The sequence below is a fragment of the Oryzias melastigma genome, linkage group LG17, assembly GCF_002922805.2.
Source record: "Oryzias melastigma strain HK-1 linkage group LG17, ASM292280v2, whole genome shotgun sequence".
Taxonomy (NCBI): domain Eukaryota; kingdom Metazoa; phylum Chordata; class Actinopteri; order Beloniformes; family Adrianichthyidae; genus Oryzias; species Oryzias melastigma.
The window spans coordinates 24,133,016-24,158,985 of record NC_050528.1 but is presented as its reverse complement, the minus strand read 5'-3'; the positions used below and the strand labels follow the sequence as shown (position 1 = coordinate 24,158,985).

The following is a 25,970-nucleotide window of genomic DNA, read 5'->3' as shown; positions in this document are numbered from 1 at the left end:
TCTATGCAACACATAAGCTTTACTGATTCAGCACGATTTGAATAAAAAGTACTCAGAAATGCAAATTTAAGCCTAATTTTTTTCTACAACATCAGAAAAATACCACTAACATGTTAAAAGCGCGATTTTCATCAGAGTGGGTCTTTAAAGTGTCTACATAGACTTCTTCCAGCTTTAGTGAGCAAATTTCTTGCTGTTAAAACTTCTTCTAGTAGATTAGTTTGGGATTTTACTATTTTGCTCATCTTTTTGCAAAAAAAAAAAAAACAGAACTTGGATTTCCCCTTTTCAGTTTTAAAGCTGAAATTCATTGTAATCAATAACTGCAGGGATCTCCTCTCAGCAGGAGGTCTTCACCTTTTTCTTAGACATAGTTTCTGCAGAGCAGCATTAGAAGTTGTGGGCGGAGCCATTGGAGCCTACCCCTACTTCCCACATCAGTTTACACTCTCTCCTGCTAGCTTACAGCCCCTCACAACACCGCTCTTCACCAGACGGAAACACCACAGCAGGCAGGTTTGTATTGAAACATCTCAGCTTGTCAGGAACCAATTTTTATTAATATCATTAATAATGTGTCATCAGCATCATCAATGAAATGAGTTAGTCTGTTTAAAGCAGAATCAAGTGTGCATTCGTTGCCCTTCTTTTCTTGATGAACACCTCAGTTCCACGAAGCGAGGAAGAGACGGGAAGGAGGGTGAAGGGTGGGGGGTCAGAGGTCAGGGTTTGCAGTAAAAGGAGGAACCGCAGGAAAACGCAGGAATCCCCTCCTTCACTGGGATATGATTGGTTTTTCCCTTGTGCAAGAACAAAAAAAACAAAAACAAACGAAAGAAAAGAAATCAAAAGAAAGTCAAACGGTGATCTAAAAACAGAGAGAGGAGCAGGGGGCGGGGCTGCTTGTTGAGATGTGGTGTTGGCTGTTTTTGTTTATGTGGTTGTTTTCTTTTATTATTATTATTGTTTTGTTCCGTAAAGCCACGTTAGGATTTGATGCAGTCGTCGTCGTCAGAGGTCTGGCTGCTGCTACTGGTGTCGGATTCCGAGCCCTCGTCCTCCTCCTGCGCCTCCGCCACACTCCTCCAGGGGGTGAAGTGGAGGGTCACGCCGCGCGTCCTCGGCAGAACCCCGTTTCTCTGCATGCCGTTGCGCTTCAGCTGCTCAAAGGGGAAGCACAGGTGAGGACCGGCGGGTGGAAGAGGACGGCGGCGCCGGCTGAAGGTTCTCCTCACCTGCTCAGTTTTAGTCTGGAACTCCCTCAGCTCGTCTTCTGTCAGAGGCAGGAAGTTGTCGTCGTTTTCTGGATACTCCTGCCACCCCATGGCCTTCAGCAACCTGGAGAAGCACAAGTGGAATCAACATCCCTCCTGGGGTTTCTAGTTACAGAGCTACTTAGATTCAAAGAGCAAAAACACATTTGACTTTTTTTTCAATAACTGGACAATAATTAATAATGCAGAGATATCTTAAGAGTCAAGCTTCAAGATTTGATCTCACAAAAAATATCCCATCATTCCTGGTTAGGGGTTACTCTACTTTGTACATCAATAAACATTTGCTTTTTTTGCCCTAATTAAAACATATTTGGTAGATTTAGCCTGAAAATACCCCAAAAAATGTAGTATTTTTTTGATTTCCATAAGAAATCAATAATTGTCCTGGAAATAAACTCCAATATTTCAGTGACTTTGAGCTGATACTAAAACCGACAAACTGTCTAAAAAGCTGATGGTTTTGCTCTGTGAAGGAAGTACATAAAAACGACATCAAAATACTGACTCTACTAACACCGGGCTCAGAAATGCACGTTCAGTCGACCACTTCCAATGAAAACTATGTAAGCGCTTGTGTTTTGGGCTTCTGTGTTCAGAACTTTGGCAGAGGTTTTTAAAATCGTTTTTGGGTTCTACTTACAAAACGTTGATAAACATGTGATAAAAGGTAAAGTTTGACCAATCGAGGACTCAGATTTGGTAGTGACGTAAGTGTAACTTCCTTTTCAAAACACAGAAATACCAATCATGAATGAGAATTGAATGATTCTGGTTCTATGACACCAACTCTTTTATATACTGGAATAGAGCAGTGAAAGAAAAAGCCTGGAGCGGGATTCTCCAGATTTCCACTGCTTCAACATTTTACATCGAGCTTCTTCCAACTGTGACTACATGCTCTAGTATCAGAAAGTATCAGCGGGGCTTTAATTCGTGTCTGAACCACTGATTTAACATTGAAGCTGGCTACCTCTGCACCATAATTTTTCATTAAGATGACATGGTTGGATAAAACTATTAGTTTCCCGTCTCAGCAGCTCTGAACTAGTGGCGCCGTACCTGTGCTCCGCCTCCAGCGAGCTGGACAGATGCTCCGTGTCCGAGTCACTGAGGGAGTATGACATCCCGTTCTCGTGGCAGTTTTCCTCGCTGTATGGTTTGGGCTCTGGGGTGCTGCTTTCACCCTGGGTTTAAAGAAAAAGCGCATCAATGAGGGCATTTCCTCATACTTGCTCATACATTGGCGGTGCGAGCTGCACACACTCCCACCTCTCCCGATGTTCCTGGGCTGCTGCTTGTGGTCAGCTCTCCGGTTCCTTCGTCCTTCAGAGCTCGGAGGAACTCACTTTTGCGGTCTGGACCGCGGCGCATCAGCTTCAGCCTTGACGGTGCGATATCTATGGGGGGAGTCGTGCTGGAGGGGTGCTGTGAGGATGAACAGGACGGGATAGTGTGAAAACCAAAATATCAGCTTCATTTCTGTTCCCTCTGGAGTTGATGAGCGAGGACGGCGCTCACCTCTTTCTGGGTGTTGTGCTGTGGTGCGCTGGCGGGGGTGCTGGGTTTGGCTGCAGACACGGGGCTGGTGAAGACCGAATCTCGGCCCTGCATGTGAAGACCCGGCTTTGTGATCTCTCTACCTCCAGATTTCCACTGTGCGCTCTGAGGAGGAGTCACACATTCACTGCACAATTCTGTTCACGTCTGCTAGAAACAAAAAAAGCAAAAGCCTCGTACTTTGGTGGGGGCCACGGCAGGCTTTGGGACCAGGTTCTTGTAGACGCTGGAGCCTGTGATGGGGGCTTTGCTGCCATTGGTGGGCAAAGCGCCGGCGGTGGCAAACCCTGCAGAGAAGGCTGTGCTCGGGTCCTCCTTCGACACCTTTTTGATAACCAGCATTTTGGACACCATCTGTTTGCCGCTGGGCGGATTTTCTGGAACAGAATATGAATTATTGATAGGGAAACTTTTATTAAAAAAAAAGGGACACCGATTAAAGAAATCAGCCGAACGCTCTTACCCCACACACCAGCATGGGGAGCCACTGCGCGCGTTTGAGTCCCAGGCTTTCCAGTTGTTTCAGGGTTCAAGGAAGGCTTAAAAAAAAAAAAAAATAAAGACAAAAAAATGACTAATCCGGATTCTAGTGATCACTAAACACTTGAAATGTAAAATGCTGAATCATCTGCTTACAAAGTCCTCCTCCACAAACTTCAGCTTGTCATCCTTGCTGTCTTTGCGTTCCTCGTTGGGAAACTTGTCCTGGTACGAGGTTCCTTTACGGGGATGAAAGTTGCCGTTGCGCTGCCGGTGCCCCCCCTGCCTGTCCCTGTCACCCCCTGGCCTTTTGGGGTGACGTCCCTGATGGTGGTGGCCGTCCTGGGCCCCGCGAGGCGCCCCGTGCCAGTTGGATGTGTCCTTCCAGCAGGAGCCCCCCGCCAGCCCGCCGTGCCCCCCTTTGGCCACCCCAGAGTCCACAGAGTCGTGCCTCAGCAGCAGCGAGGGCTGCTGCCAGCCATCACCTGCAGACAAACACGCAGAAAGCACAGAGAAGGTGAAACTTTTGGAGACACCAAAGAAAATCATTATTTAGATCAGTTTTGTTTGTTTTTATAATTTTATCTTAATTATTGTCAATTGAAAAAAATTCTCAAAGTGACCCCCAAACATCACCTTTGACCAGGTAGTTGCACTCTGACCTGAAGACAACATTTTATAATTAACCTGCTTCTTCGGACAAAACCAATTTTACTATTTGTTTGTAAATTATGTTACTTCTGGATTGATTTTTTTTTTTCATTTTAAAGACCAGCTATTCTCCCTGACAAAATAAAATAAACTTTAAAACTCAGAGAAGCAAAGATACAAGAAGGAACAAAAACAATCAGATGTAAACAACAGGAACTGAGTAACAACTTTAAACTTATTTTCGTATGTTGCAGAGTTCTCACACTAATATCTCTTTAAGTGTTCTTTTAGTTTTAAAAACAACAGCATTTTAATGGTCGATTATCTGTGCTTTCTCATTTCCATTCATCTCAATAGTAGAAATGATTTTAAAAGGAATTTATAAAGGAGATAAAACGTTAAAAAGAAAACAAAATATAGTCCTAACAACACGTATTTAAAAGTGATTTATGAAAAATATTTTTTGCTATAAAAAGCTATTTGGGCTAAAACCACAGAAAAAAAGAGTGTTTAGCAGGAACTTTAAAAAAGGAGAAGTGGCATTTTATCCTGCTTTCGTGTCAGCGACGGCACATTCAGAAACACCATATGCGACTCTTGAAACCGCTAACCCAAATATGCAGAGAAAACAACAGAAATGTGAAATCACAAATAACAACTGTATTCTGTCATATATTTAGGGCTCCAGGACCAGACAAAGCAACACAGACCCAGATAAACTCCAGAAAATATTTTGTATCAAGCACATGGGTGAACTCCACTTTTTATGAGAGAAACAAATTCAAGGTGAATGTGAATCATCCTTCTGACTGATCAAAATAAACAAGAGATTTCAAGTTAGTTCATGGACTACATTTTCATGTATGGAATTTTCAAAAAAAGGGAGTAAATCCTGAACTGTGCGTGTTCATTTGTTACAGCGAGTATCGTCTGATTTAAAGTCAGTAGAACACGACTCAAGCTTTATGCCTGCAACCTTTACCCCTTTAAACGTTTTTAAACCTTCATTTTAAGCTGCAAAATTACAACTTCAAATAAAACGGGATAACAACTCCTCCATCATGTGGAGCCATGAAGTTTTTAGCCCACTATTCACATCAAGCTCACCCTGAAGGGCTAGAATCCAAGATTAGAAGAAAAAAAAGACACCCCCACACCTCTTCTGATGTGTTCATTTGTGAATAAGGTGCTAAAATATGTTGAAGAAAAGTGTTTACATGACAGGACCTAATTTAGGATGTGAAGTTTCTTAGAATATGTTCAGAATCTTGCTGCACATGGTTACATTTTTATTTTTACTCATTTACAGATTTACTCTAAATCTGTTGTGGCTTTTGAAACTGACAATAAACATGTTTTTTTTATTAGTTTTTTATGTTATAGGCTCCCACTCCATTATCAGGTAATGATGCACATCTGTAAGGAAGTCCAAAACCTGTTTGAGACATTAGTACCAAGGCATGCCTTAAAGGTTTACAAAATAAAAGCTTACTTTTAAAGTGAAGGTTTAGGTTTTTGTTGTTGCTGACAGAAATATTAGCCCAACATCGACAGATCTGTGCTGCTCAGCTGCAAACATCCTTCAATAACAAAATATTTATAGAACATGCTTTCCATTATCTAAAAATACTTTAATAAAAAATGAAATTTTAACATGTTTTCTGGCATTTTTCTGTTGATGGAAGACATACACAAAGAGCATTAACTTAAAATTACATTTCTGAGTATTTCTTTGTTTGAATTGTTGTGAATCAGTAGCAGACGAAAAAAAATTGTGTTAGAAAAAGAGCTTATTTGTGACATAGAATATATGTTGAGTGGACCACAAGCTCGGTGAGGGGAAGGGGAGCGGTGTTGCTCCTTGCAAACGTCCATCCCTCAACTCAGAGGCAAATTTCTAACAAACTACTGCCACTATGGAGAAACTATGGGCCGACATTTTCAAAAGAATGCTTTTAAAAATAGATCAAATGATGATAAGTCTGGGTCTTAAAAAAAAGGGAAAAAAAGATCCATCCCAAAATAACACACAAACAAACATTAAAGTCTCATAAGAACTTAAAAAATAAAAAACAGAAACAAGAATTGAACTGAGAGAACTCCTTTAAACTAAAGGAAACAAAAAATAAAAAGTGGTAAAAACAACAGTAAGCTTTCAAAACTCATAAAGTAATAAAGACATAAGAACTAAAATAAAGTTGTAAATAAAATATAAGACGTATAAACACCATCAACTAATGAATAAACTATTATTTAAAACAAAAAGCCACGACATATATCAGGAGTGAAAGAGATAAAACCTAAACAAAGCAGAATCTGAATCGAGTCAAAAACTCCAGCGGAGAAAATGTTTGTAACTCCGTCCTGCACGGACGAGCGTGGGCTCGGTTACCTGGCGGGGCGCGCAGAGAGCCGTTGTTGAAGAAACCGTCGGAGGAGTTGTGGCGGCGGCGGCTCACAGCAGTCCGGGCGTCTCTGTGGTGGTGAGGCTCACCTTGCTTGTCAAGGTTGGCAGCAGGGGACTGTGGGAAAAAAAACATAGTCAGAGAGGAAACTGTGCACAGAAGGGGAGATGATGCTCTTTACATACAATCTGTATATCCTCAAGAGTTAATAATCTATGATGAAATGAGCTCAGATATTTATAAAATACCATTTTAGAAAAGTTATGACGACTCTAAGGTCTAAGCGTCTATTTAAGGACAAAACTAACAAAATAAAATCCCCCCAAATGGTGTTTATTTTGAAAGTCCTGGCTCTTTTCTGCATCATGTTCTCGTTATCAGATTAGGTTCAAAGGCCACGTCTGATTGCGTTTGTCACTCCTGCCAGCAACGGCGGGGAGCTCGGATTACTTCAGACGCACAAAATCTCCTTATACTGTATAAGCTGCAGCTCCAATCCTGTCAAGTGAATGCAGAGCCGTCAGTCAAAGCAGATGTCAGCGAGGTCGTGTGTCAGGGCAGAAACTAAAGTCTCGTTTTTTTGTTTATGCTCATCTGTGTAGAAACGTTTACAACATAAAATTATTCATTTACAACCGTTTCTCTAACTAAAGAAAAAGTATCTGTTTTTTAACATAGTCTGTACATTTATGGCATTTAAACTGGAAAACTGTAAGGGAATTGGAGTGGAGAATTAAAATAAAAAATGTGATTTCCTTCTTTTAACTGGACTTTGATGGCAGGAAACATTCTGAGGAAACAGAGATTTAAACAAAGTTCAAGGTTCACTATTTTAGTTGACCTGAGAAACAGCTTCCAACGCAAACAAAAAAAAAACTTATGTAAACAGCCCACACTCATTTACAAAAAAAATTACACTTGTAGAATTTATCTTCAGTTTCTCTAAAGAATGAAAGAATTAAATCTTATTTTCTACAGTTTAGTTGCTCCTCATCATTCCAAAAAAGGAGGAGTGTGTTCCTGTTCTTTAAAGCACATATCTAGATTTGGATGCAGCTGCAGGAGCAAGATGAAAGCTCCGCTACACTTTGCTTAGTGATTATCCGCCTGAAAATAAACGAGTTTCTAAACAATCTATTCATGACGCAAGAAAAGCAGCAGAGAGAGTGCAGCAGTCTGCAAAAACAAGAAGAATTTGGCAAAACAGAGTTGAAGCAAATCGATTGTGTCTCTGTTTAAATAAAGTTAATTTAATAATCAGAAAACAATCATCAACCCCTTCTTTTCACACAAAACCAATTTAAATACATTTTGCTAAGATATATTTAAAAAGTAGCTACATACAGATGATAAGAATTGTGTTTTTAACATATTCTTGCAGCTTTTTTCTCATAATGGATGATATACGTTAAGAAAATTACATTAAAAATGGCATTTCTGAGTATTTATTCTAATTGTTGTGAATCAGGAACAGACAAAAAAGAGCTTATTGATGACATAAAAAAACTAATTCTCTAAGCTCTCAGGAATGAGGAGGGAAAACGGGGGCGGCGTTGCCCCACACCCACAACTCAGAGGTGATTTTCAAATGAATTTGTGTTGCTCTGCAGAAACTATTTCCTATCCTAAAATTTAATTTCTTGTCACAAATGCACAAAAAATGTGCTCAGAAGAAAATAAAGCAACTGGTTTTGTGTATCAAAATTCTGTTCGGACAAAATAAGTAAATCAAAATATGTATACATTATATTTTAGTTATCCTTATAAACGCTTCATCCTCTCAATGACTTTGCTGATATGTCATGAGTCCTTTATCTATATTTGTTTGTCTTTCTCGTTAGGATAATAAAGTCCATCTGAACTGTTGTTTAAGATATTTGTAACGCATATTGAATTTTTTTTTGAAAAGCTTGCCTAGATGGACATATTCGGGCCAAAATATCAGAATTTTGATCAGAAAATTTCACATTATTCAACAGCTCACTCACAATAAAATTATGCATCCATTCTAAAAAGTGCGTATTGTGTTTTCTAACATTCAGAATGCTCATCACCACCCCATTAAACTGTTCAGAATAGTTCTTCCAAAATAGATTTTGAACTTTTTGCCCCTTAAATGAAAGACAAGCATGTCTATTCTTACAAAAAAGCAAAATTGTTGAGCTAAAAATGTATCAAAATGATTAAGAATAATTATCAGGCAAAACTGAATATCTCTGGATAGAATTATTGTATTATTGTAATACATGTATTTCAATCTTTAGGTATATAGAGTGAATGTAAACACAATCACTGCCCCCATGAGTTGAGGTTTCATACTGTAGATTTCAGGAGGAGGTCAGCCTTCTCATACCAAAGATCATGTTACTGTTTGGACCAAAGAAGAGAACCAAGATGTTCAGGGAGGTCAGCAAAAACCACACAGATCTTATTAAATTCAAGGACATAAAGCTGCTATAGTGGACCTAATCCATACACGCTGACCTCACATTGACCCCAGAGGAACAAGTGATCACGAAGTCACAAAGGATCTGCTCCTTTAGATCAGCATTTAAAGACCTGCTCTAATGAAAATTGGGTTTTTAACATGTTTTTGTAGCATTTTTCTTTGATGGAGGATGTATATTAAGAAATTAGGATAAAACTGCATTTCAGAATATTTCTTTATTCAAATTGCGGTGAACCAGGGGAAGATGGAAAAAAAAGTTACGTACAAACTAAAATCGACAAGCTCCCTGCTCCGCTCCATCAGATGGAGTCAAATAGATCCATGTACGTCTCTGTTTTCCTTGTCTGAATTTGCGTCTGAATCAAAACTGTACGACTGATAGCTCCAATAACCACTAATGTTTGGTTAAGGGTTGTGAGGGGCTGTAAGCTAGTGGGACAGCATGTAAACAGAGAGCTTTCAGCAATGGGGAAGGAATTGGCAGAGTTGCTCCACGCCAAAAGATCCCCCAAAACTCAGAGGTGAATAGGGCTGTCACTAATGATTATTTTAGTAGTCGATTAGTCAGCAATTGTTTACGCAATGTGTGTGCTTTTTTTTTTCTTTTTTAACAAAAGGTGGTAGCCCTGGTACTCAGTCCGTGGACGTTCACGTCATGTATGGTACTGTTAATGCTCGGCGTATGGTGCATTCACAGAAATAGAAATTTTACATGTATAGTTCATGAATTTCAATTTCAGCTTATAAAAAGATAAAAAAATTTAAGGTCCCAGGTCAGCTATTTGCTAGCACAGAAAAAGTCATAATTGGCTTGCAAGCTATAGGGTTCCTGATCCCTGCTCTAAATCGTTGTCTGAACTTCCCATAGAAATAGTACGCAAAAAATATTTAGTTTTTTTTTTTTAGGTCAACTCTCTGATTAATTTAAGTAAACAAAACCAAAACATCACTGTTGTTTATGATCATGTAACCCTTGTGCTATTCTGGGTATGTTGACTTTTCTAATGATTTTTGATTTTCACTTGTGTCCATGGCAGACATGAAATCCTGTCCACCTTCATCCACATTTATCATGGAGGGGTTCACACGTTAATGTAAAGCTTGGGTCATCTGGACCCCATAAGAAAGAGTAACAGTTAACAAAAAAATCCTGAAAAGGTTCTCCCCAGATTCTCCATCCTCAAAGTTCTACAGCACTTTACGGTCTAAAGCAAATTTGTGTGAAGCCAGTGTCAGCCGCTTCAGAATCCGCTGGAATTATGTTAATTACGAAAACTGTTGAACAGTTACTGGAATCAAAAGACTGCAAACACTGGAGCTAAAGCTCCAGTGAAGTAAATTTGTTTTTTTAGAACTTTTGGCAGTAAACAAAACTTCAGTCTCATTTATTCAACTAAAAACACACTCACTAGTTTTACTTTGAAAATAATAAGGTACACCGACACTCTATTTTGAAGATTTGTTTACTTATGGTAAAGCTGCACAGTTTATTTTTAGTTTATAAACTTAAACTCCAACGTTATTCTGCATGAGAATAGAAAACATGGACTTTATCAAATTAGCGTAGACGATTTTTACACCAAATTAGTCAACATAGTAGACTTGAACATTGCTGACTGAATGGACATCTTTATATACTATACTGTAATAGGAATTAATTTTCCAAACTCTTAAGAAAACATTTTTAAAGTAACCGTTTAAAAACCATTTTTTAAAGTACAGTTTTTCTCTTTGCACTTTCTTCTTATTCTGGAATAAAGTAATGCTACAGGACGATCGCCACCTAGTGGCCAAACTGAAAAGCCCTCCAGGAGAAGCAGAACAATGTTTACAACGTCAATGATCCGAACATTTTTGTTAGAACTTCTCCTTTAGAGAATCCATGTAATACTGTATGATATTAATCTCATTATTTTACTAATACATTTGAAAGTATGTGAACAGTATCAGATTAATATGAATATCTTCAAAACATATAGTAGACTATTAATGTATTTCTAAACAAATGTGTAAACCACTTAAAATCAAAGTTTATTCGAAAGGAATTAAATTGAGTGGATCAAAATAATCAGGCTCTGGTGAATCGAGTGGATTCTGGAAATTATCGATACCCTTTTAGCATAATTATAATTAAAAGTTCACAAGGAAAGCTTATTCAATTGATCACAAAATGGTCAAAGTGGGACTTTGTCCCTTTTTTACGAACACCACTGAAGATATTTTACAGTCCCTTTCTGCAAAGACCAACACAGCCACAAATGTCATGTCTGGTCATTGCACACACGTCTCAAAGAGCGCTCGAATGTTCCTCTACCTTGGCAGGCTGGGGAGTGGAGAAGTTAAGCCAGGCAGGGACAAAGTCATGCTGCGCCATTTAGGTCCAGTGTTTCCGGTCAGTGGATCGAGGCATCAAACCTCATGGCCAGGATCTAGAAAAACCACAAAAATCTTTAACAAAAGAGTCAAAACCCCTACTGGTTTTAATGATTAAATTAACTTCAAATGATTTGTCCAAAAAAGAAATCTTTAGTTGCTACAGCAGAGTTTGAAACGCTGATTGCTCCTGCTCAGAATTTTGCATTAAATGATGCCGGCTTTCAATCTGTGTGGAGAACTTTGAACTCACCCCAGAGTCTGTGGCTCTGAAGTCCTCTGCCTCTCTCCTGGTCCGGCTGGGCTCTGTTCCTCAGGCCTGCTGGCACTGACGACGGAGCGTGTGCACCGACAGATGGGGAGCAGCACACCAAAAACCCCCACACCACCTCCAACAGGACACCTCAGCCCCTTTCTCCAGAGGCAGATCCCTTCGTCCAGGATGAAACACTTGGAGATGAGCAAAAAGTTTGGCGGGAATGATCTGGAGGGATCCAGAAAGCTGGCTGAAGCGAGGGTTGGGAAGAGGCTTCTCAAAACTCAATCCAAGCGGTTTTCCTGCTGGTTGCGTTTAATCAGGGGAAGCTTCTTCGCTGGTGGGTCGAATCCGTCAACGTCTTCAAAGCCTTTACTCCACTCGTCATGAGTCAAAATCCAGGACGAAAAACCAAACTCTTCTTTTCAACTAAAGAAATCAGATGGAGAACTGTCCTGAAACATGGACGACAGCTTGGAAGCAGTTCCACTTTGACACCAGAGGGAGGAAGAGACAGGTGTAGTCCTGCCACACTGTGTGCCAGTTCACTTTCAGCCGATTCGCCTTTTACCGAATCATTTTAAGATCTACCATAAAGCATGAGGAGGAAGAAAAAAAAAAAGAAAAAAAAAATGAATTTGAAGACAGTCTTTTAATGGCAATCGAGTTCTCCGCACCACGGTTCACCTCATTCAAGTGGTTAAAAGACTGTCTTATTAGCAGAAAATAGCGCGCAGGAGGTTCAAAGTCACATGACAATGAAGGAAGTAAAGCTCTATGTTACATTGCGATCATTTTCAGTTTTGGTTAATGAAAGCGAGTTGCTGCTAAAGGATGCATCGTAAGGCTGTTTCTGTCGTATTGATCTTTACTATCACAATTGATAGATGCCCATTGAATTAGCCGCAGATTTCTGACTGGCGAGGATAAAGAATTCAACTCTGATTTCATAAGATATGCGAGGTCAAAAGTCCTTCATGAGCGTCCTTCAGCTCCCAAAAATAAACAGCTCAACCTGCCTGCTTCAGATCTGGAAGAAGGCCAAAAGAAAAATATCCGGAAAAATCAAAATTTGGGCTTTTCCTTCTTTAATTGTGTTTTATCTCCAACTCAAGTAGATGTTTTAGTTTAACGTGTCTTGCTGATGGTTCATCTATGGGCACAGGAAGTCAATCTGCAACAAAAAATACAAACACAGAATTAGGATTCAGAAAATGTTACGTTTAAACAGCCTGAGCAGGTACAAATAACTAGTCATTTGTGCTGTGTAGTTTCTGATGCTGGTCAAGCATAAGGGAAAAGGTTTGTATATTTAGTAAAATCTTCAGTAAGAAAAAAATGTTACAAAAATACTTAAAGCTACCACTTAAGTATTTATTTTAAAAAAGTAAACAAAACAAAGAGAATAGAAAAACTCAAATAATCAAAAGTTAAAGTCCCATCAGTTGTCATGCAGCTATGTGTGTGAAATTTGTTCTCCACATTTGACCCCTCCCCTGGGGGAGTGGTGAGCTGCAGACACAGCTGCGCTTGGGAACCATTTGGTGGTTTAACCTCCCAATCCAGCTGAGTGTCAAGCAGGGAGGCACTGGGTCCCATTTTTAGTCTTTGGTATGACTCGGGCTGGGTGTGATCCAGTCTCAGGGCGGACACTCTACCACAAGGCCACTGAGCTGGTTAATCAATGAACTTTTTATGTGTACTTCTTTAGAACATGTCTTTATCTGTTAGAGTTTAGGAATTCAAAAGTACTTCACTTATTGCTGATTGTTGGCATTTAAAAATATATTTTGACTAAACATCCATCCAGGGTGGTTAATTCATTTTGTGAATTTCAAAATGCAATTTATTGAAAGGAAACTAAAACAGAAATATCACAACTTGCAAGTGATTTTTTGTTTGCAGATCTCTTAGGATTTTTTATTTTATTTTAATGCAAATGACTTTAAAGTAATATGGGCATCCTCCCTTTAATCTTTTTTTTTAAATCATCCATTAAGCACCTTTACATTACTCAGAATTGAATGTGAAACTGACAAAAATCTGAAAATTAAGAGTAAATTGAACAACTGAACATTATTCATATCATTTTGTTGTCTAACAATGTCTGCAAATACATGCATGCAAGATTCTAACTAATGCAGGCGTGTCCAAAGTCCGGGCCCAACATAACTCACATTCAAATTTAAACTGTGGGTTCCTGTCATAAAATCAATAATATGCATCCCCCTGCACTTTCTAAAAACTATGTGTACGGTTTCTTGATTGTGATTGGCTAAATTACACCCAAAAAAAAAAACAGTCACTGGAGCCCTATGGGACACTTTCTAGCTCATTTCTATAATGTAGACTATAGACAAAATTAATTGATTTTTCTCTGTGATCAAAACTATAGTAGTATTGAATAAGATTACCATTTGAGTTATTCTACTGTTTACAATATTTAAATTTAGATGCTTACAGTGACTGTTTAATAATGAATAATGTGTTATATTTAATGTAAACCTTTATTTAATATTTAAACGGTTTAAAATAAGACAGTCTTCATTTTATTTCTGGCCCTTAAATTGAATAAATAAAAAAATATATTTAAATATATGTCTTATTTATGTGAAGAAATGAAAACTATCCCATGACCAAGAAAAAAAAAGAGAGAGAAAGAAAACATTAAAAACTCAATTTGAATTTAATTTTATCATAAAAGTTCAAAGAATGCAAGCTGAACAATGGTTTTATACAAATAATTAGTGCATAAAACATTTTTGTGATTAAAGAAAGGACATTTCAGATAAAAGCAACACCAAAACCTAAAAATAAGGAGCGGAACATTTCTTTTTTTTTAACTTCTAAATCAGAGTGAGGATAAACACCCACACAATCTACTGCAACCTTAACTTGAAATATGCCAAATTCCTGCATCCTCCCACAAAACTGAGTTCAAGATCCCCGAAATTAAGCTAAAGTTGTAAAAACTCCAAATGAATAAAAGCTTTACTCACTCCCCCTTTCTCGTAACCATTACGTAACAGCTTATCATCAATGAGTTGACCACGGCTGAAGTGTGTGTGGAGCATAAACATCAACTCCACAGCGATTTCATGCTAACACAAAGTTAAAACGGCTAAATTGGGTAAAGAAAAATACTTTCTGAAACCTTAAACCAACGTGAGCAAGCAACACATCCGATAAACACTGCAGCAACTCATCGGTTGCGCACGTTTTTGCCAAGCTAGCTAGCTTAAATGTTGTGCTTAATGTAGCATAGCAATTATTGAATCAAAGAGATACTAATACACCGAAATAAACCTCAATATTAGGTAAATTCGCAGTTAAATCAGTTCTAAATGCTCGTGCTAGTATACTAGTGAGCCGAAGCTCATGTTAGCTGCTGTTAGCCACTTGCTATCGATACCTAGCCTGTTAAGTCGAAGAAACTAAAGTTTGAAGTAATTTAGATAAGTTAGAGCAACATTTGTTATTAGGCCTATAAAAATAAATCAATTATTTTCCAATGTGCTTCAAAGTAAATCTTTATGCAGCTGTCAGCGTGTACAATGGAGGTAAACATACCTGGCTCGGCTGGAACAACACTGTATCAAAATGGCTACCTTAGCAGCGGCAGCACACATTTATCACCTGCTAACTGCTAGCGAGCTAACTTGCAATGTTGCAAGACGTTAGCACGTACCTTGTGTGGTGAAAGGCGGTCAAGTGAGCAGAATAGTTCAAATACACAAACACGCTCCTAGAACCAAGGAGATTAAGCTTTTTAGCAAGTATAACCTTCACTGAAAAATGGGCCGTCGATGTTTGTTTGGGTTTTAGGTGCGCTTACCACTGGCGCTGGCACTAAGGGATTCGTGCAGCCTTAACTATGCTGCGTTCAAGACCTCTCGTGATTATAAAACTTTCTTGGGGAGTTCGAAGTTTTATTAATTAAAAGTGAATTCAACAAGGCTAAACAAAAAAAAATCCTATACAATTTTAAACGTTTTAAATACATTCAAATAAATATTTATAGTTAATTTTATGCTTACAGATAGTGTAGCTGCTGATCATCTTTTGAGACGGAATTTGCGACTGTGAACACAACTCAATACATCCCCGCCGACAACAGCCTTATAAATCGATAGCAAACGCCGACACTAATATAAGCAGGCAGGCTTTTAATCGAGCACCGATTCTACAGAAGCAAGTGAACGACCTCCAGTTTAGCTAGTTCGACTTAACCTTATTTGTGTGTTTTACCGGCCCGCATAAACATTTTTGGCTTGCAAAAAATAAACAAGTTCTGCTCAGTACTTAAGTAAGTGCAAGATATGTAGTTTTCACTAACGTGCCTGTATCTAACAAGCTAATTTGTTGAGTGCTAGCTGCTAAGTCTTAACACTGACTAAGCTTTCTTTTTAAATTATATTTAAAGGTTGAAAATGATACGAATTTTATCTGGAAGATGGGTAACATATGGGGTAAGTATCATATTAATGAATAAAAATATGTTGTTGTTGTTGTCAGAAAGACAAATCAATGTTTAATTTTGGATTGTTTTGATCTCAGGTTCCAGTGTGGAGACATTTCTCGCAGACTTTAAAGGTCCCAAGCTACACAACAAAACCCCAGCTGCAGTTTAATTTCCCAGGATCCTCTGTGTTGATAGCAGGAAGGGCAGCCTCCACCAACAGGCTGCTGAGCATCAAACCAGTGACCTGGCACGCTTCACGCCTCTGCCAAAATGACTCAGGAGCTGCTTCCTCACAGGGAAGAAGCAAGAGCCAAGATAGCTTCAGCATGAAGGCTCTCACCCAGGCACCCAAACCAGCTCTGTACCTCGGCTTTTCCGGGCTCATCCCCTTCCTGTCTGCCCCACTCGTCATGGCTGCCACGCAATCCTTCTATCCTGAAGTGGCGTTTGCTCAGATGGTGTATGGAGCCTCCATAGTGTCCTTCCTCGGAGGCGCCCGCTGGGGGTTTGCCATCCCCCCAGGCAGTCCTGCTCAGCCCGACTGGATGAACTTGGGGAACAGCGTGGTGCCATCCCTCGTGGCCTGGTTAGCATTGCTTTGCAAAGACAATTTCACAGAGGGAGCTCTTCTAGTTATCATGGGACTGGGCCTGTCGCTGCATTATGACCTGACGCTGCTGCCTGGTTATCCCGCCTGGTTTAAGGCCATGAGGACTGTTCTGACTCTAGTTGCCACATTCTCAATTGTTGCTTCTCTGGTTCTTAAACATTTTTGCACAGAGAAGAAAATCGAAGAGGTTTGGAAGTGAATCCAAATCAGGCAAACTTAAAAAAGTTCATGTTTAGTTGGCATGTGCGAGAAAGTTTTTGTAAAAAATGCTACAAAAAGTACATTTAAATTGGAACTACCGATTCAATGTTTAGTCTGTGAAATAAATTTACAATGTAAACTGTTATAAATGCAAGTATTTTTGAAGCGTTTAAATAAATCCTGTATTTTTACACCTAAGTTTGACTGAAATCAACCTTAATGTAGGATGGAGGTAGTGTTGTCCCTCTAATTAAACACTTTGTTTTATTTCCAGTTATTCTGTTCTGGGTAAACCTAAATATGTTATTGGAGAGGTGGAATTTTACACCACTCCTTTATCAGCCCTCGAGAAAAGAAAGCACAACAGATGCAACCTAAGCTCAGTTTAAAAATGTAATATTCCCAACGATTTTCATTCAATTAAAAGCTTGTAAAAACTTCCAGAAAAGTGGAATCTGACCATTTAAATGCTTAAAAAGGCATAAAAGATCATCTTTTTTTTTAAGAAGATGAACAGGAAAACATTAGCAATGAGTAAGTTATTAAAATCTTTAAATTAAAAGATCAATCAGAAGATATTTGCAGATTCATTTCTTTATGGTTCACAATATTTTTTACATGTTGATCAAATCAGAAAGAATTCCAGTGACTTAGAGGGAAATCCTTACTTTGGTTTTTCATTTCTGAACTTCTAGAAGGCACCACAAATCTAAACTCTACATCTCAAATGTGAGGTTGTGCTGTAAATGTGACACATTAATTCATCTCAAAGAAATAAAATATTTTCAGAGATTTATCTGATTTTTTTGCACAAAAAAGTAACACAGCAGCAGGAAATAAAAATAGTTTCAGGACCAGCATGACATTTCTGTTGAGTCAGTGAAGGAAAAAAAAAACTCAATGACAGTTTAAAGACACACTCCTATGAAAATTGTCTTTTGGGTGTTTTTTTTTTTTTTTTTTTTTTTTACATGTTCTAATGATGGAGGGCATATATCAAGAAAATTAAATTCAAATGGCATTTCTGTTGTTTTTTTTATTTAAATCATTGAGAATTGGGAGCAGATGAAAAAAAAAGCCATTTGAAAATGATTGTTTTTGTTACATGGAAAATACGCTGGCGGGCCACAGATTCCCTGCTGTGAGCTCTCGGGAAGGAGGTTGCTCCACGCCAACAGTTCTGTTCACATATCAGAGACAAATTTCTAATGAACGACTGCCGCTCTACAGAAACTATGTCCCAGAAAACAACAGCAGCGTTTTGATTTTTGGCTAAAAGCAACAATCATAATTAAAAGACCACTGAGAACACTTTAAAATCGATCAAAAGATGATCGGAATGGGACTTTAAATGAAAAATATATATAAAAAAAAAACACCATCAGTAGATGGAAAAAGCTTTAATTCCTTCACTTTTTTCAGATCTGGCAACCCTGATCATAAATCTGAATATGTGAAACCTGCTTGTTGATCAAAACACTCAATACTAAAGAACGACTTGGAACCAATCCATGAGGCATGTCCCTGGACTGTGGGGGAAAGCTGGAAAAAAAAATTATAAAAAAAATAATACACACACACACGAAGAGAACATGCTGGGCTTTTTTGACATTTGGAAATGAAAAAAATTTTTTTCCAGTTCTTTAGCATTTTATTATTATTTCACAGTCAAGTAAAAGTTAGAAAATATGTTTTATTTACTCTTTTTCATCAATCCGTGTCCCAACTTGTTCCTGTCAATCCAGTGACTGAAATGTAAATTAAGTGCAAACTATTCATCTCAGGTTTGGAACAACTTGAATGGCAGTTGAGAAGCTCAACTTTCTGCACCAACACAGAGAGAAATCTCCCAGTAGAGTCAAGTGGAGTGCATGACCTGACATGTTAAAAACACTCAAAACTATCATTTGGTTCTATTAACAATCACGCTGAAGATTGTGGAGGATTTGGAGGACATCAAGAGTTTTCTTGATGCATAAAAAGCAAACTGGAATTTCTTAATGATGAGAAATGATCAGGAGTGTAAACAAAACTAATTGTCCAGTAAAGTGATTCAGAATAACGGAAAAGGAAACCAGTGAGTTGTGTAACAGCAGGACTCTCTCCAGTTAAAAACAGACGCATTGGGGCGTGAATACCACAGAAACCTCCTGTAAGGTGCAGCGTTTTTCATCGTTTCAAGAGGTCGGCAGCTGTCAGAGGACGGCCAGCCCGCCGTCGCAGCGGCTCGTGATCATGTTCCCCACCTCAGTCCACGTGTCCAGATGCGGGTCGTAGATCTCCACAGAGTCCACCGTCACCGGTGCTGAGAAGTCCCTGCTGGCGGCTCTTCCTCCGACAGCGTACAGCAGCCCGTTGACGGCGGACACCGACGCCCCGGCTCGCGCTGTGGACATGGATGCCACCTCCACCCACTTCTCCTGCGCAGACGTTTCCGGTTTAAAAACCGAAACGGAGAGAACTTGGAAGGGGGACGGTTTAAAGTCACGTTACCTCCTCGGGACAATATTTTTCCACGGTTTCTAACGCTCCCAACGCTTCGTTCCAGCCTCCCACGGCGTATATGGAGTTATTCAGGCAGGCGACGCCCACGTACGCCCGGCGAGTGACCATCACAGGGAGGGCGCTCCACCGGCGGGAGATGGGGTCGTACATTTCAGCTGAGCGCAGCTCCATTCCTTCGTCACTGATCCCTCCGATCACGTAAATAAATCCTGCAGGGACAAAACTCCAATGAAGCATCTTTTCCTGCAGCATCAAACTGATTAAAACAAACAAACAAACCTTGCAGCTCACAGCATCCAAAGTAATAGCGGGGGACGGCCATGCTGCCAATGACCTCCCACTTGTTTTCCTCCGGGTCGTAGCGCTCCATCGTCTTCCCGATCTCTGATCCAATCCAGCCACCTGCAGTCAGGAGACATGTCTCCTCTTAGACTTTCTAAAACGACCTTTACAGTTTTGGAAAGCTAAACTTTTACAATTTCCAACACAATAAAAGCCTTTTAAAATACGACCTTTCACACCCTGTCATGATTTACTAGACAAAACCTGACCCTTACGATGGTGCCTGGGCAGACCAAAGCTCCTCTGAAATGATGCAAAAACTGAAGATCTGAGAATGGTTTAACTCAGTAAATGTGAAGTCTTTCTACAACAAGATCCTGCAGATATTTTGTCAGTCTAATGTGGGGAGAACCATCTTCTGTCCTGTGGTGTGATCTGGGGAGAGGAGGCCAACAGATTAAACAAATGGATTTAAAAAAAGAGTGTTATGGGCACCAAGCACGTCTCCTCGGAGGAGGCGGAGGAAAATCGCAAAGAATTCCTCCTCAAAATACTTAAGTAGTTAAAGAGGAGCTTCGGGGACGGACTGACTCAACCACAAGACTCTAAGGAACTAAAAAGAATCCACTTCCTGTGTCTGAACCACCATTACACAACTGGATTCAAGCTGCTATCATTCCTCCACTGAGTCCCAATACGAGAACACTTAATATATGATGTATACGGTGGTCCTGACTAGAAAATCGAGTCACTCAACGTAAAACATTACAGATCACAAGAAAAATCATAAAAATAAATCAAATTTTAGAAATCAAAACAGAATGTATGTATTTAATGCAACCTTGCAGTAATTTGGCTGTGCAAACACAGTTTGATTTGAATATTTTTTGTTGTTTGTTTCATTTTTTGGAACTGTTTTTTTGTTTTTCTAGAAATACATTTTGGTTTCACGGGACAATGTTTTTATGTAAAGTTTTTTGAGTAACAACAGTAAGAAAAATGATGTACAAATAAAGTTTGATTTTATTTGATTACTTTTTACATTTTTTTTCATTTTTTGAAATTGTGTTTTGTTTTTTGAATTCAATTTTGGTGTCAAGATTAAATGTTTCTTATGTATGACAGTAAGAAAAGTGCTATGCGAATAAAGTTTGATTTGATTGCTTATTTATTTTGTTTCTTTCTTTGAAATGGTGTTTTGTTTTTTGGAATTACATTTGGGTTTTAATAGGAACGTATTTTTATATAAATCTCTTTGAGTAACAGCAGTAAGAAATGTGCTATACAAATATAAAGTTTGATTTGATTACTTATTTATTTTGTTTCATTTTTTGTAATTTGTTTTTGCTTGTTTTAGTTTTAATAGGAAAGTATTTTTATGTAAACAGCAGTAAGAAAAATGTTGTGCAAATAAAGTATGATTTATTTGATTACTTAGCTATTTTGTTTATATTTTTAAATTAAATTTTGGCTTTAATAGGGAAATTTAAAGCTCTTTGGGCAACAGCAGTAAGAAAAAGCTATGCTAATAAAGGTTGATTTGATTATTTCTTAATTTTGTTTCCTTTTTTAATTGAATTACATTTTGGTTTCTGGAATTTTGTTCAGAATTCTAAAATGCATTTTTTTAAATTAATTGTTTTAGTTATTTAATTGCTGTTGTGCTCTTTAAAGTTTTTGCGTTGAGTGATTTGTTGATGCAATTTGAACATCAGGGCCACCATAGATCTAGGATTGAATGCAACATTACTGCCACTTTTAAAGTTTAAAGTAAGCATTAAAGCTTTAATTCCTCATTCGATATTGACAGTAAAAACGTATATTTTTCACTATATGTATAAGGTTTGAATTAATCTTTTTGTGTAAATGCTTGAACATGAAGCAACCTTTACCCAGCGCATACAGAGCACCGTGACAGGTGCAAACGCCGACCCCACAGCGAGGGAAATTCAGGGACGCCACGGCGGCCCACTGCTTGGTGACAGGGTCGTATCGTTCAGTACAGTCAAAAATCATGGAGTCTTTCTCCCCTAAAGTGAAGAAAATATATTAAAATATGTTTTTTTATTTCATGTAAATTTTAATTCTAAGCAGGGGACAGTTTTCTCACCTCCCACCACATAGATCATGCCCTCCAGGACTGCCACCCCCAGTCCGCTGCGAGCCTGATGCAGAGATGAAACGGTAGTCCAGTACTGATTGAAGGTGTCGAAGCGCTCAACGCAGCTCAACGCCCGGCTGTCGCTCCAGCGGCCGCCCTGCAGCCGAGTGTAACCTCCTGCAGCGAGAACACTTTCGTTAAGTCTCAGAGCTTCACCTCAGTTGTTGTCCATCAGAATCTGAGTGATAAAGTAATAAGATCACCTATGGCATAAAGGTATTTTCTGGCTTTCCGCCTGGGCCTCATCTTAGCTGGTTGGAGTTGACTGTACATTTTATTTTCTTTGGGAGACTTTGAGACTTCAGTGTACTCCTTCAGGAGTGTCTGCAGTGCCACCCGCAGGCTGAAGTCGGTAATGCCTTTGTATAAAAGAAAAACAAAAGTTTTCAGTTAAGTGTGTGGGAATTAATCACACAAATAGGAAAAACACAAAAGTTTTAAAATAAAATTAAGTGTGTGGGAATTAATCACAAAAATTGAAAAAACACAAAAGTTTTAAAATAAAAAAAATGTAACAAATCAACCTAAATATAAGGAAAAATAAAAGACAAAATTGTATTTATTGTGCCTTTTTATCATTTAAAGAAGAAAACCCACATTTCACCCATAATAAGTTTTAGTTCAAAACTTAATAAAAAATACAGAATTTAATTTCACTAATATTTAAACAACACTCAGGTTTGTTTGCAATAAAAGAAGGGACATCTTTGATCACTTTCTGCTCATTAACCCTATGTGTTTAAGCATAATTTTGTGATTTATTTAAAAATAAAACAGTGAGGTAGATACTCTGGAAAGAAATATAATAACACCTAATATGGGAATTGAACCACCAAGCAAGCAATTATCAGATCTGCTACTTTATCAGAGCCACAAATTATCAAAATTTAAATTCTAACATATATATAAATGTATAACTTTAGAAATAATCAAATATGCTTTTGTATTTTTTTTACTTTGTGTTTTTAAACTTGTTTCAAAACTAGACACTTTCAAGTCGTCTTATTTGTTGTGTACTTTTTTGGGTTATTAAATGCTGCACATAAAACATTCCAAAATGCAGGTAAAAAAATGAGTTACTTTTAGATTTTTTTCTTCTTTCTTGCTTATCACCTTTTGTTTTGAAAACTCACTTAAGGAAGACAATTTTCATGTAAACAATGTTCAGTTTCTTCACAAATGTTTCAACCCTCTTTACCAGCCGCAACAATTTTTAGTCACATGTACAAATAATAATAATTTCTTTTTAAAGGGGTTGCAGGTCCGCTACTACAAGTGTGCAAACGATAATCTACATCTGTTGGAAACTTAAGAGCGCCTAAACATAACAGTCTTTATTTCACGTTGGAAGTCCAAAGCCAGAAAAAAGTGGAAACATCTCCACACATTTTGAAGTGAAAGTTAAAAGAAACTCGCCTAGAAAGTATGAATTTTTTGTGTAGGTTTTACTGTTTCATATCCCCTTTAATGCTCCCACATGTTGTAATGTGACATCTTATTATTTTTCTTAAAGACCCACTCCATTGCTCACCTTCTATGTACTTGAATAGCCTCTGTGGGGAAAGCAGAGGGAAGCGGACGGCTTCCAAAACCTCCACAACGTGTTTTTTCCTCTTTGCCACATCTTGAAGAACCCAGTCCATCGCTGCAGTGAAGACCTGGTACTCATCTTCAATTCTCAACTCCTCACTTCTCAGAAGTCTGACCAACTGGTCTTTGGACAGACTCCTGAATTCATCTGTGACACAAACCTGTAAGTGAAAAATTATTTTTTGTCAACAGTACTTGACAAAACAAGGTGTTTCTGCATACAGACCTCTAAAAAGTGAACGTAGATGTAGTTCTCTGTGAATTCCAACATTTCTAAGCAGCCAATCTGCTCTGAGAACTGAAAGATTCCCACACAGTTGGATGAGTCCATGTGACTTTTAAGGAACTCCCCACAGATGGACACCACCTCGTTCAGGTGCAGCATATCTGCGGCCACCATCAGCTCCTGAACGTTGTCCACGGTTATATTGATCGCTCCTAAATAATTTTTTTAAAAAAAAAGTCAATTTTTAACTTTCTTTTTCTTCTAAAGAACATAATTAGAGTGATTCAGATGGTGACCTGTGTACACAAATTCCAGCAAACTCTCAAAGACGGCCGGGTCCACCCCGATGATCTGCACCTCATCTTTATCCGCCTCCCTCATTCCCCCGGAGAACAGGGCTGAGAAATACGGGCTGCTGGCGGCGAGAACCAGCCGGTGGACTCTGAAGACCTGGCCCCCGACATTCAGACTCACGTCACAGAAGTCTGTGCGGAGACGCAGCTTGTTCATTTGGGCCAGCATTTGTCTGGCATGACAATCTGAGGCCAGCACAGCCTCTTCACACCCTGGGGTTGCCATGGCAGCAACAGCATCACTACAATCAGCAGATGTTGTCAGGGAGGACATGGCATCCGTGGCGGAGGAGTGTTAGCATGGAGGACATAACCCCTCCTCTGTAAGGTGTTGCAGCATCTAGCAGAGCAGAAAAAGCAGACATTTGAAAACTGTTGTGTAATAACAAACATAAGCACGTGCAGATACGCACGTGCAACCTGACACTTGTCTCTGTCTAACAATAAGCCACACGCAGAAGTTCAAAAGTAAATTAATCAGAGAGTCACATTGACACAAACTACGAATAAAACATCTGTCACCACTGTTAGCTAGCTATGCTAACCACCAAGCAGACCGCCTGCGGGCATTAAAATGCTATATTCAAAAGCTAAGACTGGTGTTAAACAAATAACAGCTTTAAAGTTCAAGAAATGAAACACGACAGTATCCCCACGAGTAAAAATACAGACAAAAATAGCAGAAACACATGATTTTATCGAGAACTTACTGGTTTGTTTACAGAGGAAGTACGAGCGAACGAACTTCCGGTGATCCGCAGGCTGTCGATCCAAGCGCTCTGGATCGATTGCTTTGGTCTTAATAATCAACCCGCCCTAAAATAAAATAAAATAAAATAAAATAAAATAAAATAAAATAAAATAAAATAAAATAAAATAAAATAAAATAAAATAAAATAAAATAAAACGCATATGACATTTTGTCATATGTAGCACAAAATGCTTTTCACATAGCCCTACAATTTTTTTTCATTAAAAAAGAAAGACAGAAATAAACCCACATTATACAAACTTAACCCTCGACTGGATAGTGTTGCCTCAACACCAAACCACTTGTTTTATGTCTCACAATTGGACATTTGAATAATAAATAAATAAAAAACGAACTTTGTTATATAGAGTGACTTTTATTTTGAAGGGACGGGGTTCTTTTCTGTAAACCGACCCACAAGAGAGACATCCTCTTAAGAAGATAAGATAAAGAACACTTTTTTTTTTACAAGTTTATATTGATGTAGATGTAATCAGCAATATGTGAATGTACATTAAAGTGTAAAGAAGTAATTTTGATAGTTTTTTCTACTTTGAAAAATAACCTATACAGTAAAATTTTTCATTTTCATTTGTTGCCTCAAGGAAACATTGTGCAGTTAGTCAATATTTTTCAGGTGACATACCGTATTGGCATTTGTGTTAAAAAGTCATACAGTAGTAGTTAAATAAAAGTTATCAATAGACATAACATATAAATGACATAAAATACAGAGTATGGTGTCAAAAGGATTAGTTAACTATATTACATTGAGGTAAAACTGGGGGGAAAATGATGGGCCAAATCAGAGAGGAAAACAAATGCAAAGATCTGAGAATGTTAAGGTATTCAAAACCATTACAAAAATATGAAAATGTATCCAAATGTTTGGAAAAAACATAGATGTAAAGTGAAGGAAGGGGAAACCATTGTTGAGTCTGCTTTGCAGCATATGTTTCTTTCCTCATCTTTCATTTTTTTAACTAAAATTTTCTGTTGAATTATTGTTTTTACAGTAATGTTTTCAGTGTCATTGTTTTTGTCCTCGTAAAGAACCATTTTTAAGTTTAGCCTTGAATCCCTTTTTTCTGTCTGTCTTGCTAAAACAATAAAAAGCTCAAAAGCTTTCAGTTACAAAATATAAATTGCAAGGATTTATATTTTGTTGTTTTTGTAACATAATAATTGCAAATCTTTACATTTTCTGAAACTCAGTCCTTTGAGATTAATTGGGCAGTCTACCATTCTGGAGTTGCACATGGTGAGAGGCTGCAGGCCGGTGTGGGCTGACTTGTGAATCCCCAGTGCCGGGAGTGAATGAGTACCCACATGCTGTGGGAGTTCTTGCCTGACACGTCTCTGCAATATTGTTTGGCAGTCA

General features: G+C 38.4%; 3 protein-coding genes across 6 annotated transcripts; 1 reads left to right on the top strand and 2 right to left on the bottom strand.

Annotated features, from left to right (window-relative positions):
* Positions 1-517: 517 nt before the first annotated feature.
* On the bottom strand, positions 518-15,598 carry gpbp1l1 (GC-rich promoter binding protein 1-like 1). Of its 4 annotated transcripts, XM_024273507.2 has the most exons (13): positions 15,284-15,359; positions 15,137-15,193; positions 11,446-12,622; positions 11,134-11,248; positions 6,358-6,487; positions 3,471-3,799; positions 3,298-3,373; positions 3,015-3,211; positions 2,796-2,939; positions 2,547-2,702; positions 2,337-2,461; positions 1,236-1,338; positions 518-1,160 (listed from the first exon to the last, which is right to left on the bottom strand). In XM_024273507.2, exons 4-13 carry the CDS (start codon positions 11,191-11,193, stop codon positions 987-989), a joined length of 1,494 nt encoding a protein of 497 aa, XP_024129275.1. In that variant the 5' UTR covers positions 11,194-11,248; positions 11,446-12,622; positions 15,137-15,193; positions 15,284-15,359; the 3' UTR covers positions 518-986. The 4 variants fall into 4 exon arrangements, with proteins under 4 accessions (XP_024129275.1, XP_024129277.1, XP_024129274.1 ...); XM_024273509.1 differs by lacking the exons at positions 15,137-15,193; positions 15,284-15,359 and adding an exon at positions 15,486-15,598; XM_024273506.1 differs by having other exon boundaries at positions 15,137-15,326.
* LOC112147256 (transmembrane protein 69) lies at positions 15,598-16,986 on the top strand. Its single transcript, XM_024273510.2, has 3 exons — positions 15,598-15,754; positions 15,872-15,917; positions 16,006-16,986. The coding sequence occupies exons 2-3, from the start codon at positions 15,879-15,881 to the stop codon at positions 16,717-16,719; spliced, it is 753 nt and encodes a 250-aa protein (XP_024129278.1). The 5' UTR covers positions 15,598-15,754; positions 15,872-15,878; the 3' UTR covers positions 16,720-16,986.
* Positions 16,987-18,106: 1,120 nt separating this feature from the next.
* On the bottom strand, positions 18,107-24,998 carry LOC112147254 (intracisternal A particle-promoted polypeptide). The gene is made up of 10 exons (XM_024273505.2): positions 24,549-24,998; positions 23,782-24,178; positions 23,486-23,697; positions 23,201-23,420; positions 21,873-22,028; positions 21,619-21,786; positions 21,401-21,538; positions 19,506-19,628; positions 19,215-19,435; positions 18,107-19,141 (listed from the first exon to the last, which is right to left on the bottom strand). The coding sequence occupies exons 2-10, from the start codon at positions 24,110-24,112 to the stop codon at positions 18,917-18,919; spliced, it is 1,794 nt and encodes a 597-aa protein (XP_024129273.1). The 5' UTR covers positions 24,113-24,178; positions 24,549-24,998; the 3' UTR covers positions 18,107-18,916.
* Between the last annotated feature and the right edge of the window lie 972 nt (positions 24,999-25,970).

What these genes read in the sequence shown, in the direction of transcription:
- gpbp1l1 (XM_024273509.1), bottom strand. Translation starts at nt 11,193, where the DNA reads ATGGCGCAGCATGACTTTGTCCCTGCCTGGCTTAACTTCTCCACTCCC. An exon ending in CTCTCTGCGCGCCCCGCCAG is followed by an intron (nt 3,800 to 6,357) that starts GTAACCGAGCCC and finishes GTTTGTCTGCAG; the next exon opens with GTGATGGCTGGCAGCAGCCC. An exon ending in TCCAGACTAAAACTGAGCAG is followed by an intron (nt 1,161 to 1,235) that starts GTGAGGAGAACC and finishes CCCTTTGAGCAG; the next exon opens with CTGAAGCGCAACGGCATGCA.
- LOC112147256 (XM_024273510.2), top strand. Translation starts at nt 15,879, where the DNA reads ATGATACGAATTTTATCTGGAAGATGGGTAACATATGGG. An exon ending in GAAGATGGGTAACATATGGG is followed by an intron (nt 15,918 to 16,005) that starts GTAAGTATCATA and finishes TTTTGATCTCAG; the next exon opens with GTTCCAGTGTGGAGACATTT.
- LOC112147254 (XM_024273505.2), bottom strand. Translation starts at nt 24,112, where the DNA reads ATGTCCTCCCTGACAACATCTGCTGATTGTAGTGATGCTGTTGCTGCC. An exon ending in CGGTGCTCTGTATGCGCTGG is followed by an intron (nt 19,629 to 21,400) that starts GTAAAGGTTGCT and finishes TCCTGACTGCAG; the next exon opens with GTGGCTGGATTGGATCAGAG. An exon ending in TGGATGCTGTGAGCTGCAAG is followed by an intron (nt 19,436 to 19,505) that starts GTTTGTTTGTTT and finishes TTGTCCCTGCAG; the next exon opens with GATTTATTTACGTGATCGGA.